General features: G+C 44.9%; 1 protein-coding gene across 10 annotated transcripts in view; it reads left to right on the top strand.

The window, feature by feature from the left end:
* LOC140402452 (ryanodine receptor 1-like) overlaps nucleotides 1–15,493 on the top strand; it is a 497,733-nt gene that overhangs the window by 436,665 nt on the left and 45,575 nt on the right. For all 10 annotated transcript variants that reach the window (XM_072490240.1, XM_072490241.1, XM_072490242.1 and 7 more), the window contains 5 exons: nucleotides 3,125–4,419; nucleotides 6,495–6,562; nucleotides 10,252–10,507; nucleotides 11,836–11,922; nucleotides 14,615–14,857. In XM_072490240.1, the coding sequence (XP_072346341.1) occupies nucleotides 3,125–4,419; nucleotides 6,495–6,562; nucleotides 10,252–10,507; nucleotides 11,836–11,922; nucleotides 14,615–14,857 (1,949 nt within the window). The remainder of the gene's footprint in view (nucleotides 1–3,124; nucleotides 4,420–6,494; nucleotides 6,563–10,251; nucleotides 10,508–11,835; nucleotides 11,923–14,614; nucleotides 14,858–15,493) is intronic.

The raw sequence follows: 15,493 nt of genomic DNA on the forward strand, positions 1-15,493 counted from the left end.
GGCACGGGGAGACCGTGCAGATAGTGACCCAAGCCGGGAATCAAACCTGGAACCCTGGTGCTGTGAAGCAACCGTGCTAACCACTGTATTACCTTACTCATGCTGTCATGAACTAACCACTCCCTTCATGAACCAGACTTGCATGTAGCAGGACAAGTTGTACCATTAGTGACCGCCAAGACTAAAAAGAGACTTTTGGAATATTGTGTTGCACTTGTGCCGGTCTTTGTTCAGATCGCACCTTAAATGATGTGTGCAATTCTGATCTCCACACTTGAGAAAGGATATATTTGTATTGAAGGCAGGAAGTGAAGGTCCATTGGTCTCTGAGATGAAAGAGTCCTGTGATGGGAGGTTAAGTAAATTGGGTCTATATTCCCTGGAGTTTAGAAGAAGCGATGATCACATTGAAACTTGTAGAATTCTGAAGGGGATTGACTGGGTCGATACTACAAGTTGTTTCCCCTGGCCGGGGAATCTTGAACATGAGGCACAATTCCTCACACGTGATACCATTATATTCTGGAATCAACTGTGTCATTCATCTCTCCAGTTCCTACAAATTGGATTACGATCCCAGATCAGACCCCACAGTTCATGGAATTCATACAATGCAGAAGGAGGCCATTCGGTCCATTGAGTCTGCACCGACCCGATGAAAGAGCACCCTACCTAGGCCCACTCCCGTGCCCTATCTCCGTAACCCCACCTAACCTGCACATCTTTGGACTGTGGGAGGAAACCGGAGCACCCGGAGGAAGCTCACGCAGACTCGGGGTGAACATGCAAACTTCACACAGACAGCAACCCAAAGTCGGAATTGAACTCGGGTCCCTGGAGCTGTGAGGCAGCAGTGCTAACCACCTGGAGCTGTGAGGCAGTAGTGCTAACCACTGTGCCACCGTGCTGCCCCTTTCTAGGATACTGGACAGAAACCCCAATATTAATCAGTTTGTAAAACTATGAAGAGAGGATACTTAGCTCGAGGAGTGACTCTACGCACAAATAGGGATATGGTATATTAAAACGAATGTCATTACTAACATAGGATTAAACTAGCTTCATCATCAGACAGGAAATGGCTTTCAATTATCAGTTAAACAATGCTTAACAATAAAATTAAACACTAACTCCTTACTGCTATCTTCTTATCCCCAATCAACCAAGCCCACGTCAGGTCAAAACCTACTTTTAATTGGAGGTAGCAAACACAGGATTATTTGCCAAACATTGATAGAGATCTTATGAGACTGCTTTGAGAGAGAGAGAGATCCTTCAGGAAACAGCCTGCAGATTTTTGCTTGTTTCAAACTACTGTTTAACTTCCCAGCATTTGACAAAAAGCTCCTGTTCTGCTCACAATAAGTTCTTTAACTGAAATCGCAACACCTGACTGCTTCAGCCCTGGCTCCTCCCATTAACCACACCATCTCTATCCCTCTAACTAGGTTTTGTCCATCTTACTAAGGTTAAATATAATGTCTCTAATGATCTACTCCCCAAGGAACCTTTTTTCTATAAACAAAATTCCATTAGCCCTACGTTGGCAAACTATATCCATGGCTGGAATGAATTGTGATTGTACTTTTACAGCATCTTAATTGCAAATTCTGTAACTAGTGAGTCTACCTGTCTTTTAAACTTAGATTTTTAAAAACATTACTGCGGCAGTCACATACACACACTAATCCAGGCCTTTAACCATGACTGCACCAGCTACATTTAATACAATGTATGAAATTCTCCCATTCATCACAAACTGTCTTTCTGGTTTATTCCAAAGAGACTTTGGCCATGTTTCTGTGTATAACAGATGAGTTATGCAGCCATAACATACAAAGAGTATGTGTTAATTCATTTGTTCTTTCCTAGCAGAGTTGGACACATTTTTGATAAGCATGGGAGTCGAGGGTAATGGGGTGGGCAGACAGAAAAGTAGAATGAGACCACAAACCAGATAAGTCAGGCTCGAAGGGCTGAATGGCCTACTGCTGCTCCTAAGTCCTATGTTCCCATTGAAAAACATATTGTTAACTTAACAATTAGGAAGCTTCACCATTTAATACCTTTTCAGGCTGGATTATACACTGAGGGCTGTTGTGGTTCTGTGTTATGGCCATAGTACAGATGCGCACAGAACATCGAGAAAGATGATTTATTAACAAGATGAACACATGGAAAGATAACTAACAAATTGTGATACAAACAGTAACAAATGAATGAATTCAGTGAATTCTCCTGGAACTACTTCCAGTGCGACTGTCCTCTTGTATGGCTTACTACCAACTACAGGATATCGCAAGTCACATGGTAGATCTCTATCGCCACCAGCTGGTTGCATCGATAACTATATACGTTGATAGACAACTATCTACAAAGCTGTGCATAGGCATGTCACCACAAGGATGAGCTTCCACAATGTCACATAAATTTCAGGAACAAGCCCACCTTTGCTTGGCTGGTTCTACTTTAATTTGTTGGGAAATGCACCTTTAAATAGAATGAGGCAAGGCTTCCATCTGCCTCCAGGAGGAAGTCCTGCCTCAAAGCTGCTGGCCAATCGGAGGCTAGCTGCTGTGCACAACACCAATTAGTGGCCACTGCTGGTATTGCAGAATGCCCAGGTGGAAGAGAAGCCATGGATGTCCACCAAACCCAGCTAAGTCTGACATCTCCCCTTGTTCACTGCAGTTCTCTGGATACCTCTTATTCTTCCTTCCTTCCAGTTTCTGATGTCTGCCCATCAGTCCCTTCTCCACCCTGGCCGGTTCCTGCCTGACGTTTCAACTTCTACCATCGGCAACACCAGGCTCGCACCCCTACCTTTTCTAGTTGTCTACTTTCTCAATTTTGCCTTCAATTCATTTTGGCTAAAAGTCCATTAATGTCACCTATCCTGACATCAATCTATGCATGGTACGCTTGCTTATGTAAGATATTTTACAGTACTATTTAATCAGTAAAATTTAATCATGGTTAGATTTTTGATGGCCTACACAGTAAATGCACATCCAAAATAAGAATGGGGTAAAGCAGCGGGACATTGTTTCTTCAGCCTTGAACTGCAGCTGGAAGTATTTCATTTTTCTAGAGTATGATGCACCTTCTCATTTACTATTTTCAGGAAATGTTGTGAATGGAACTATCGCTAAGCAAATGGTGGATATGTTGGTTGAGTCATCAAGCAATGTTGAAATGATCCTGAAGTTTTTTGATATGTTCCTCAAACTGAAGGACATAGTGGCTTCCGATGCATTCAAAGATTATGTGACTGACCCCAGAGGGCTCATCTCAAAGAAGGACTTCCAGAAGGCAATGGACAGCCAAAAGCAGTACACGCCTTCGGAGATCCAGTTCTTGCTCTCGTGCTCAGAAGCAGATGAGAATGAAATGATCAACTATGAAGAATTTGCAAACCGGTTCCAAGAGCCAGCCAAGGACATTGGTTTCAACATAGCTGTGTTACTCACAAACCTGTCGGAACATGTGCCCCATGACACGAGGCTTCAGAACTTCTTGGAATTAGCCGAGAGCATCCTCACCTATTTCCAGCCTTTCCTAGGCCGCATTGAAATCATGGGTGCCAGTAAGAAGATCGAGCGCATTTACTTCGAGATTAGCGAGGCCAACAAAACTCAGTGGGAGATGCCTCAGGTCAAAGAGTCCAAGCGCCAGTTTATCTTTGATGTGGTAAACGAAGGTGGCGAGTCCGAAAAGATGGAGCTCTTTGTCAACTTCTGCGAGGACACCATCTTTGAAATGCAAATTGCTTCGAAGATCTCTGAAACCGATGAGGGGGAGAAGTCAGAAGATGAGGACGAGGAAGGGGAGAATGTTGAGGGGATGGAGGCTGAGAAAATATGTTCTGCGGCTGAAGCGCCATCTGCCTTTGCAGCATTCCTCAGCAGTATTGTTGATTTCTTCAAAATATTCACCTTTAAGAATATCAGGAAAAAGTACCGAAAAATAAAGAAGATGACAATTAAAGAGATGGTGATGGCCCTGGTGACCTTCTTTTGGACTTTGTTGGTGGGCATTTTGCAATTTATCTACAGCATCTGTAGTGGCTTCTTTATGATAGTATGGAATACCTTGTTTGGTGGTGGCTTAGTTGAAGGGGCCAAACACCTGACGGTAACTGAACTCCTGGCTAGTATGCCTGATCCGACTCAGGACGAGGTCCACGCTGACCTTCCTGACATCAGCAAGGCAGAGGTTGAGGAAATGACTGTGCAATCAGAGTTTGATGATCAAGTGAAGGAAGAGGAAACATCCGAAATGTCCGACGCAAAGCGTGACAGTGGCCAATTGAGAATGAGCTCACCGGAATCCAACCTAGGCCTTGGTGACATTGTGGAATCGACACCAGTGGAACCCCCAACCCCAGAGGGAACGCCGCCCAGTTTCAGGAAAGTCAGGGTACGCACCTTGCAATTCTTTACAGCTCAGAAAATATCAAAGCCAGTTCTCCAATTTCATTCCTGTCAAGCGATGAATGTTTAATAGCGTATGTAGAATATCTATTCCCAGTCATTTGTCTTTTCTCCTTGAACCAACAAGTTCAAGGAGAAAAGGGCAGCACGGTAGCAAGGTGGTTAGCACAATTGCTTCACAGCGCCAGGGTCCCAGGTTCGATTCCCGGCTGGGTCACTGTCTGTGCGGAGTCTGCACGTTCTCCCAGTGTCTGCGTGGGTTTCCTCCGGGTGCTCCGGTTTCCTCCCACAGTCCAAAGATGTGCAGGTTAGGTGGATTGGGCAATAAACTAAATTGCCCTTAGTGTCCAAAACTGCCCTTAGTGTTAGAACATAGAACATACAACTGTACAACACAGTACAGGCCCTTCGGCCCACGATGTTGTGTCGAACTAGTCTGAAACTAAGATCAAATCAACCCACTCCCAATCATTCTAGTGCACTCCATATGCCTATCCAATAACCGCTTGAAAGTTCCTAAAGTGTCCGACTCCACTACCATAGCTGGGAGTGCGTTCCACGCCCCAACCACTCTCTTGAGTAAGGAACCTACCTCGGACATCCCTCCTATATCTTCCACCATGAACCTTATAGTTATGCCCCCTTGTAACAGCTACATCCACCCGAGGAAAAAGTCGCTGAACATCCACTCTACCTATCCCTCTCATCATCTTATACACCTCAATTAAGTCACCTCTCATCCTCCTTCGCTCCCTCAACCTTTCCTCATAAGACCTACCCTCCAATCGAGGCAGCATCCTGGTAAATCTCCTTTGCACCCTTTCCGATGCTTCCACATCTTTCCTATAATGAGGTGACCAGAACTGCACACAATACTCCAAATGTGGTCTAACCAAGGTCTTGTACAGTTGCAGCATAACCTCACGGCTCTTAAACTCAATCCCCCTGTTAATAAATGCTAACACACTATAGGCTTTCTTCACGGCTCTATCAACTTGGGTGGCAACTTTCAGAGATCTATGGACATGAACTCCGAGATCTCTCTGCTTCTCCACATTCTTCAGAACCCTACCGTTAACCCTGTAATCCTCATTCAAATTTGTCCAACCAAAATGAATCACCTCACACTAGTCAGGGTTAAACTCCATCTGCCACTTTTCAGCCGAGCTCTGCATCCTATCAATGTCTCTTTGCAGCCTACAACAGCCCTCCACCTTATCCACTACTCCACCAATCTTGGTGTCATCAGCAAATTTACTAACCCAACCTTCAACTCCATCATCCAAGTCATTGATAAAAATCACAAATAGCAGAGGACCCAGCACTGATCCCTGTGGTACACCACTGGTGACTGGGCTCCAGGATGAAAATTTACCATCTACCACCACCCTCTGTCTTCTATGTGATAGCCAGTTACTGATCCAATCGGCCAAATTTTCCTCTATGCCGTGCCTCCTTACTTTCTGCATGAGCCGACCATGGGGCACCTTATCAAACGCATTACTAAAATCCATGTATATGACATCAACTACTCTACCTTCATCTATGTACTTAGTTACCTGGGTGGGATTACTGGGTTATAGGGGATAGGGTGGAGATGTGGGCTTGGGTAGGGTGCTCTTTCAAAGAGCCTGTGCAGACTCGATGGGCCGAATGGCCTCCTTCTGCACTGTAAATTCTATGAAAAAAAATAAGTTGAATAATATGGCCATGGCATCGAAGAAGAAAAAAATACCTTTGTTTAAAAAAAAAAAAGCAAACATTAGGCAGCACTTTATTTTTGTCCTTCCCAAATAATTAGACTCCAAATAACATGTCAAAATTAATCCTAAACGCCGAAATTGCTGGCTGGTGGAGGGCGAGCAAAGAAAACTACGATGCCCACCATAATCGCTCCATTCCCGTTCCATTCCCGTTCTTGGCGCGTTCATGTTGCAATCCTCTAACCACCGTTGAGGCCGCTGCATGGACCTCTTGTCAAAGAGTTTTCATTCCAAATGCCTGGTCCCACAGTAAAAGTTCCTGAGCCAATCGTAATATGAACTTTTGTCTTTTTAATAGCAACAGATTGAAGCTCAGATTGAAACCAAGGTAGAAGATCCACTCCAGGCTGAAGCTGAGAAAGCAGAGTAAGTCTTTCTAACATTTTTAACATTTAATTTTGCACAGATGAGCATGTGGAAATGTGACTTCATGTCGACAAAATAAAAATGTCTGTTTTTGTTACATCTCCCCACCCTCCCAACTTATAGATCATTTAAAAATAACTTTGGTAAATTGGTCTTCACGCGCTGCCTGCCACAAACACCGATGAACAGGCTGCACCGAGTTTGCATGGTGCCTTTATTGGTTGCACCGAATATAGAGTAATCACACATCGTAATTCCCCCATGTATATATCCGATTCATAGTCCCTGATCTCCATATTGTTGGGGTATAGAGTGGAGGAAAAGGTTTGCAAGGATGACACCAGAAGCGAGAGGTTATTTTAGGCTCTTCTTCAGAAATGAGTTGGGTGAGAAATGACCGGATTCGAATTCTTTCGAAGGTTTGACGGGGTAGAATGTAGTGACAGCATTACCAGATGTGAGGAAACCAAAATGAGGAGTTCTACATATAAGAAGGTGACCAATAAATTCAGTAACGAATTGAGAAGAAACTAAAGAACCCGCTACCACAAAGAATAGTTGAGGCGAATAGCAGAGGCATTTAAAGGGAAGCAAGGTGAGGGCGGCACAGTGGTTAGCACTGCTGCCTCATCGCCAGGGACCCGGGTTCAATTCCGGCCTCGGGTGTCTGCCTGTGTGGAGTTTGCAATTTCTCCCCGTGTCTGTGTGGGTTTCCTCCGGGTGCTCCGGTTTCCTCCCACAGTCCAAAGGTGTGCAGGTTAGGTGGGATTACAGGGCCTGGGTAGAGTGCGCTTTCACAGGGTCGGTGCAGACTCACTGGGCCGAATGGCCTCCTCCTGCACTGCAGGAATTCTATGATTCTATACATGAGGCAGAAAGGAATAGAAGGATATGCTGACAGGAAAAGATTAAGTGAGGTGGGAGGAGACTCTTGTGGGATATAAGCACTGGGAAAGATCTGTTCCTGGAATCATAGAATTTACAGTGCAGAAGGGTGCCTTTCGGCCCATCGAGTCTGCATCGGCTCTTACAAAGCGCACCCTACTCAAGCCCACGTATCTACCCTATCCCCGTAACTCAATAACCCCCACTTAACCTTTTTTTGGACAAGGGCAATTTAGCGCGGCCAATCCACCTAACCCGCACATCTTTGGACTGTGGGAGGAAACCGGAGCACCCGGAGGAAACCCACGCAGACACGGGGAGAACGTGCAAACTCCACACAGACAGTGACCCAAGCCGGGTATCGAACCTGGGACCCTGGAGCTGTGAAGAAATTGTGCTAACCACTATGCTACCGTGCTGCCTCTGTTGAGCTTGGTGGCCTCTTCCTATGTAATTGTATGTAGCTGTCCAACTGAGATTACTGACAAAATTGCTGTTTGTGCCAGTTCCTATTTGAGAGAGAACTTTTAGACGAGAGTAGTTGAAAAGAGAAAAAGAACTCCGATTTATACAGCAGCTTATTAAATCCTCGGTATTTCCCAAAGTGTTTCACAACCAGTGAATTACCTTTCATTATGCCTCATTATGCCACCTTCATCGCCTCAGTGCACTCATGGCCTGGCTGTGCAGCGGGGATTGTGAGTGAAGCTGCGAAAGCTGAAGCCATGCTCCTGGCTGCTGCCAAAGAGAAGGCCCCAGCCTAAAGACTGCTCTGGCAAGGGAGGAAACTTGACAATTTGAAGTGAGTTTTTGTCTTGCATCTTCAAGTTGCCTTTGGAACTTCAGCAGGCATGTGCTCTCCGGGGGACTCTTGTGTTGCGGACGACTGGTCAGCTCTCAGCAGTGGCTAACATACTGGACCAGAGCCTCAACCTTTTAAAGTTCTAATGTGGTGCGGAAAGATCAATTCGTTCCAGGAATGATGGCATAAGAGATAGGGCTTGGTTATTTTATAAAACCAGCTTTATTAAAACAAAAGCAAAAATCAATATTTAAACTTTTTTAAACTTCAATCTTAACAATAACACATTACATGTAGTTTCTTAACTTTAACACAAGAGTTCCCATTAAACAACACTTTAAATGAACATGCAACTCTCATTCCACTTGCACAGGCAGGATAAGATGATACTTGCATTTACAAAGCAATTTTTCTTCTGTTAGGGAAGTTCATTCAGAACTCTTTTTCCAAAGCCGGCCTCAATGGCAACTTTCATGATATCTCTCAGTTGCTTTCCAAAGTCTTTTCCTCCGCCTGTTCAAAAACAGGATTCTTTTGCTCTCTCTCTCTCTCACTGAGCTCCATCCAGCCCTTCAAGCAAAGGTTCTCTCCTGGGGTTTCTAGGCTTGAACCCATCAGCGTTACCGTGGCTGTTTGATTGCCCACTCCTGTTTATACAAAAGGACAGAAAGCCATGCTATTGATATGCAACTAACCTCTCATTGATGTACAAAGAGGCCATTAGATTCTGTAATGGACTAATGGCTGGTCAGCCTGGAGGGTCCCGAAGGACAATGGATCTGGGGCATCTTATATCTTCCCACTAATTGGTTTATGGCTGAATGGGACAATGTAACTCGGGTCAGATGTGGGCATATCCCTCTGACTCAGTGCTAGCAATTTTTTCCCTCAATCTGTTAACCCCTAAATTGCCTGCTACATCTTCGTTCCCATCCTGGGCCCCAGTTCCTAATATCTCCCTCTCCGCAACATCTGGAACAAGGCCCACCACCGCCACCCATCGCCACCAGCTTTATTTGGGAAGCCCGTGTATGTGGAGAGGCCCCGGAAATCTTGGACCAAATGTTCTGCAGGGATGTTTGACATGTAGATCTCGGCCCTCGTTTCCAATTCACTCGATACTGAGCATTATCCAGATGTAAGAAAGAGGGAAACTGCCCTATGATCTCCCCCGTTTTGCCCTAAACAACCTGGATAAGGGTTGTTCAGTGGGTTCTCATTCTCTTATTCCTACCTTGTCCCATTGTGAATCTTGTATCCTTTCGTCGAGCCTTTGCATCCTTGTTTCCAAGTTAAATGGAGTTTCATAAAATTTCCATTTCTACTTGGCATTTTAAATAATGGAAAGTCTGAGGACCGTGATCAATGGCGGAGCAGCATCTATATCCACACTAAAGAGTACTCCTCGATAGCCTGTGACCCACACTTTCCAAGATGCACACCAAATCTTGACACTTTTTACTTCCCGAATTACAGGAAAATAAAACATTTTTCATTTTGCAATTATAACTGTGAACAGTTACTTCATAGAATTTACAGTGCAGAAGGAAGCCATTCAGCCCATTGAGTCTGCACCGGCTCTTGGAAAGAGCACCCCACTTAAGCCCACACCTCCACCCTATCCCCGTAAACCAGTAACCCCACCTAACCTAAAGGCAATTTAGCATGGCTTATCCACCTAACCGACACACCTTTTGACTTGCAGGGAAATACTTCAGGGAATTAAATTGTGACCTTGTAAGACCGTATTAATTACTACAAACCCGTTGCGGTAATAAACTGCCAGGAAATAAGTTTTTATAAGGAATTATTTTGCACGGATTTGTAAAGAAATTCAATTACTTGTATGTATTATACAATTCCATAAATCACAAAATGTTGCTATCTAGAGAGGTTTCCACTAGTCCTCAGCGCGATCCTGTAATTGTAACTTAGATCATTGTCATGCAGCTTGTGTGTTGATGTGGCCCTGAACGTTTATTCTTCATTCTGCCTCATGAAGCACGGAGAATGGCGAAAAGGCCGAGAAGGATATGAAAGAAAAAGAAGTATTGGAACAACCAGAAGTAGGAGGAGAAAAGGCGGAAGGAGAAGGCGAGAAGGGGGAAGGAGAAAAGGGGGACGAAGGCGAGAAAGAACAAGAACCGACACCAGCAAAGAGGATTCGGAAGAAAGCCAAACAGGAGAGCAAAAAGGAGGAACCAGAGGCAGTGATGGAGTTCTGGAACGAGTTTGAAAATTACAAGACTAAACTCTTGGTAAGTACGAACAATCCTCAAAAAGCCGAAAATGAATCTGTTAAAAGTCCTGCGTTAAACGTGGATGTTAACTGGGTCAATTAGAGGAAGACGAATATTCCCTCTCGTAAACATGTAAATGTTTTCCCAATTTGTTATCTATGCTACAATTGAATTTAATAAAATTTGTGAAATTGAATTAATAAAATTTGATATATTACGGACTGGCTCCTGGAAAAGTGCCACTATATGTACTGGGTTGTCTTAAAAGCCTGACTGGTTGATTCCTCACGCACTCGGGACAATTAGGGATGGCCAATGAATGATGTCTTGCTGCTTTTGCCTATATCCACCAGGACTGAAAAAGAGAGAGATTGTTGCAGAGATCAGGTTGAACCTTATGCACTCTTTGGCCCCATATCTACTGGTTCTTCTTCAGCTGCAAACTACTTCACTGTGACCCCCATTGCCAATGCCGGGAAAAGCTGCATGAAGCACTAACGGAGTAGTGCCAATTGTCAGGAAGCTGCAGATACAGGCTGTAAGGGGCATCTTGAACTGACTACGGTCTATTTCCTTTGCCAGATGGAAGCTACCATCAGAGTCCCCCTGTAGTAACAAATTCAATTTAGTTAAGTTGAAATTGAGCTCCTCCCCACAGTGACCAGGGTTCCTATTTGGTGATAATTCTGCTTTCTCCTTCATGCAGGAACCCTGTCCAGAATCATCCTGTACATGTCCCATCAGTGACAGAACTATCAAGTGACTTCAAATCTTTGTGCCTGTTTAAGACCTTTGCCACCAACTACCCCTTGAATTTCATGCATCAGGTTGTGCTTTGGCTGCCAGTCTGTGTCTGTGAGGCTTTTCTCCAGGTGTTCCGGTTTCCTCCCACAGCCAACGTTGTGCATGTTAGGTGGACTGGCTATGATCAATGCGCAGGGTTACAGGAATATGGTGGGGGAGTGGGCCTGGATTCTGTGTTTTTTCGGAGGGCTGGTGCAGACTCGATGGGACAATGGCCTCCTATGCGGTAGGGATTCTATTCTAATATTCTATTCCATGGAAGTTATTTTTGGGAGTCCAAAACAGGTTGTATAACTACAAAGCCTAGTAGCCAGGAAGGATCTTCAAATCCAAGTGAGTGTGTGACCTAAGTGCGTTATCAGTACCGGTTTCTTGTCCTGACTTGCAGAGTTCAATTTTGTTCAACAATACGCATAATATAATGAAATTCTCTGTTTGTCTACATGCAAAACCATTGATGAATTTAGTCAAGATGAAAGTACAATTACAGGTGCAACTGTGTGGAATGAGATAAGCGACATCCATGTGCCCTTTTATTTCAGAATTACTTGTCAAGGAATTTCTACAATCTCCGCTTCCTGGCTCTGTTTGTGGCTTTCGCAATCAACTTTATCCTCCTCTTTTATAAGGTAAATTTACTCTATCAAAGTCAAGGTAAAGGTAAGGTAAAGTCGCCATAGTCCCAGATGACCATGGGCTGCTTTCCCCTTTGAGGGGGGAGAGCTGACCGGTGGTGATTTAACCTGCGGGTCACCACACCTCGGGTGAGGGGCAAGGTTGAGAAGGCTTCATGGATAACCTCAGCCGGTATGGGAATTGAACCCATGCCGCCGGCCTCGCTCTGCATCAAGAACCACCTGTCCAGTCCTCTGAGCTAAACCGGCCCGAAAAATCAAGGTATACTTCCACTGAAATCCACTGAAATTTCCTCCTTCAGAGCAACCTGGATTTTGCACCTAAATTGCACTCGATGCTGTGCCCACTTTGCCCATGTCCAGTTAATTCCAGGTAACCCTCCCAACCCCATAGCTATCTGAAGCTGAATTCATCTGTTTTCAACTCTGTCCTCATTGTCATTGAGCTTCCAACCCCATATTAATTCTGTCACCAAATCAGCCTGCTGGATAATATCGCCCTATCTACTTTTCACAGTAACTTCATTGAAGCCTACTTGTGGCAATAAGCGATTATTATTACATCTCCGACTCTTATTGGCTGCTGGAACCCTAATCAATGCCTTTATCTCTAAGCGTGACTATTTCAGTGCTCTCTTGGCCTGCCTCCCATTTTCTACATCTCATCCAAAGCTCTCCTAATTCACACCAAGTCTTGTTTGCCAATCACCCCTCTGTTACATTGGACCCCACACCAAAATTTCCTTGAGCTTAAAATTATCATCTTTGTGTTTTGCTTCCTCCATGGTATCCTTCCCTGTCTCTCACTTCCTCCAGCCGTACGACCCACCATGTCTGTGCACTCTTCCAAATTTGACCTCTCATGCATACCTAACTTCCATTACCCCACAGCTTTGTCCTACGTTCTGAAATTCCCACCCTAAACATCTCTGCCTCTCTAACTCCATCTCTTCCTTCAAGGAACACTTTAAAACCCACCTCTTTGACCACACTTCATATTATAGAATCCCTACAGTGCAAAAGGAGGCCATTTGGCCCATCAAATCTGCACCGACCCTCTGAAAGAGCACCCTACCTAAGCCCACTCCTCCTCCCTGACCCTGTAACCCCACCCCACCTAACCTGCAAATCTTTGGACTGTGGGAGGAAACTGGAGCACCCGGAGGAAACCCACGCGCACACGGGGCGAACATACAGACTCCGCACTGTCACCCAAGGCCGGAATTGAACCCGGGTCCCAGGCTCTGTGAGGCAGTAGTGCTAACCACTGTGCCGCCCACTGTTTATCTACCCTATGGTTGATTTTGTGACTTGTTATCAAATTTTATTTGGTAAAGCTCCTGCGATGCACCTTATGGATGTTTTGATTTTTTTTCAAGTCACCATCTAAATAATAAGTTTTTGTTGTTGTTTTAAATGATGGATGTAAGTCATCGTGAGCATCAGGACCACATGAAACACCAAACCCATCCCAGTATGCGTCCCTCTATTGGTGTCCAGTGTTACCGTATATACACTCTGGGTTGTTATCGAATGATTTTATCTTTCTCCTGTGCAATTCAAATGCAATCATCTGAAATATATTGCTGACGGATGCCAGCTAGGCTAAGTCAATAGGCTGTGGTTTTGAGCATCACTGGAGCGCACAATTTGGTGTGACACTTTGTACGGTACAGTACTAACGTTGTGCGTACTGTCAGAGCTGTGATCCGTCAGGTCGTACACTAAACCCAAGGACGACTGCAGTAACTATGCTTCAAAAATAAAAACAGAAAATGCTGAAATTACTCAACAGGTCTGACTGCATCGCTGAAGCAAAAAACAGAACTAACGTTTTAGGTCAATGTCTTTCGATCATTTTTTAAACATTTTCTTTATGAATTTAAAGTAGCCAATTCTTTATTTTCCAATTAAGGGGCAGTTTAGCGTGGCCAATCTACCTACCCTGCACATCGTTGGGTTGTGGGGGTGTGACCCACGCAGACACGGGGAGAATGTGCAATTTCCACATGGACAGTGACCCAGGGCTGGGATCGAACCCGGGTCCTCAGTGCTGTGAGGCAGAGGTGCTCCAAATGTCTTTTAATCGGAATTACGTTCTGCTGAAAGGTCATCAACTATTTTAACATGAGCTCTATTTCTTTCTCAACCTGTCTTGCGAAGTATTTGCAGCATTTACTAATTTTATATCAGATTTACAGTATTTTTCAGTTCAAGGTATTGACTAGGTATGTACATTGGGGCACTGTGAAGAAATGAAAGTTGTTCTACAAGTGGAAACATTAGTGACCACAGACAAGTCCGAGGCAAGTGGTTAAAGAGAAACCAGTTATATTACAAAGTAATAACCTGTACAATACTCTTCAGATCCCAGCCGGGTCTGAGGTGTCGGTTCCAAGTCTAGCCGACTTTTATTTCACCGGTCATTAGAGTGTCCGTGAGTCGTCCCAGTGAGGGAGCTCGGACTGAACGAGAAGCATGTGGTGGGAGGCCGGAGAATCCAGCTTCCTATAATCTTCCTCCTAAATTTGGCGTAGTCTCACACTGCACTATTGATGCCTGTTGAAAACCAGCAAATGGGAGATGTGGCCGGCTAATTGGCATATCCGGCCTGAATAAGTCTTCAAAATTTGACGAGTGCTGGTTGGTGTCAAATTGTTATCACTCTTTCTTTTCCCTATGACAGGTGTCACAGCTTGAAGACGAGGAAGACTTTGAGGGAACGGGCTTGGAAGACGACATGATTAATGCTGGCTTTGGAAATGGAAATGGGAATGGCGATGAAGAAGAGGAGGAGGAGGATGAGGATTCATTGGTTTATTTTGTCCTTGAAGAGAGTACGGGTTATATGGCGCCAACGTTGAAAGCGCTTTCCATTCTTCACACACTCCTTTCCTTTCTCTGCATTATCGGATACAACTATCTAAAGGCAAGTGCAAAAACTGAGTGGTAAAGCCAATCTTTTGAGGATTTTTTTCCAGCACCAACAACACTCGAGATTCACCCACAAGTTGGAATGATTTTTGACTATTTTTTTAATACACTTGTTTTACAAGCAAGTGTGTCCTTTCAGATTCTTCAATGTGATATCAGTATCCTTGCGACTACCTGGAGAATGTTGTGCTCAGATTTTAGTGGGGTTGTAGGGTTCAAATATGGCATCCCGATCTCTCGGACCCCGGACGCGACCCTCAAACTCACCCAGAAGGGGTCCTGGGGGGGGTGGCCGCAACGCAACCCCCCCCCCCCCCCCCCCGCCCCCCCCCCCCCCAAGTCAGGGTGGCGAGTGGCTTGGAGGGGAACCTCCAGGTGGTGGAGTTCCCATGTATCTGCTGCCCTTGCCCATCTAGGTGCCAGAGGTTGCGGGTTTGGAAAGTGCTCGCGAAGGAACCTTGGTGAGTTGCTGCAATGAAACTTGTATATAGAATACACTGCTACCCCTGTGCGTCGGTGAATGGGGTACCAATTCAGCTGATTGGTGTCAATCACCTTGAGTGTTGCTGGAGTTGCACTCATCCAAGTGAGTGGAGAATATTCCAATTTGTACCTCGGACAGGCTTTGGGG

The sequence above is a fragment of the Scyliorhinus torazame genome, chromosome 25, assembly GCF_047496885.1.
Source record: "Scyliorhinus torazame isolate Kashiwa2021f chromosome 25, sScyTor2.1, whole genome shotgun sequence".
Taxonomy (NCBI): Eukaryota; Metazoa; Chordata; class Chondrichthyes; order Carcharhiniformes; family Scyliorhinidae; genus Scyliorhinus; species Scyliorhinus torazame.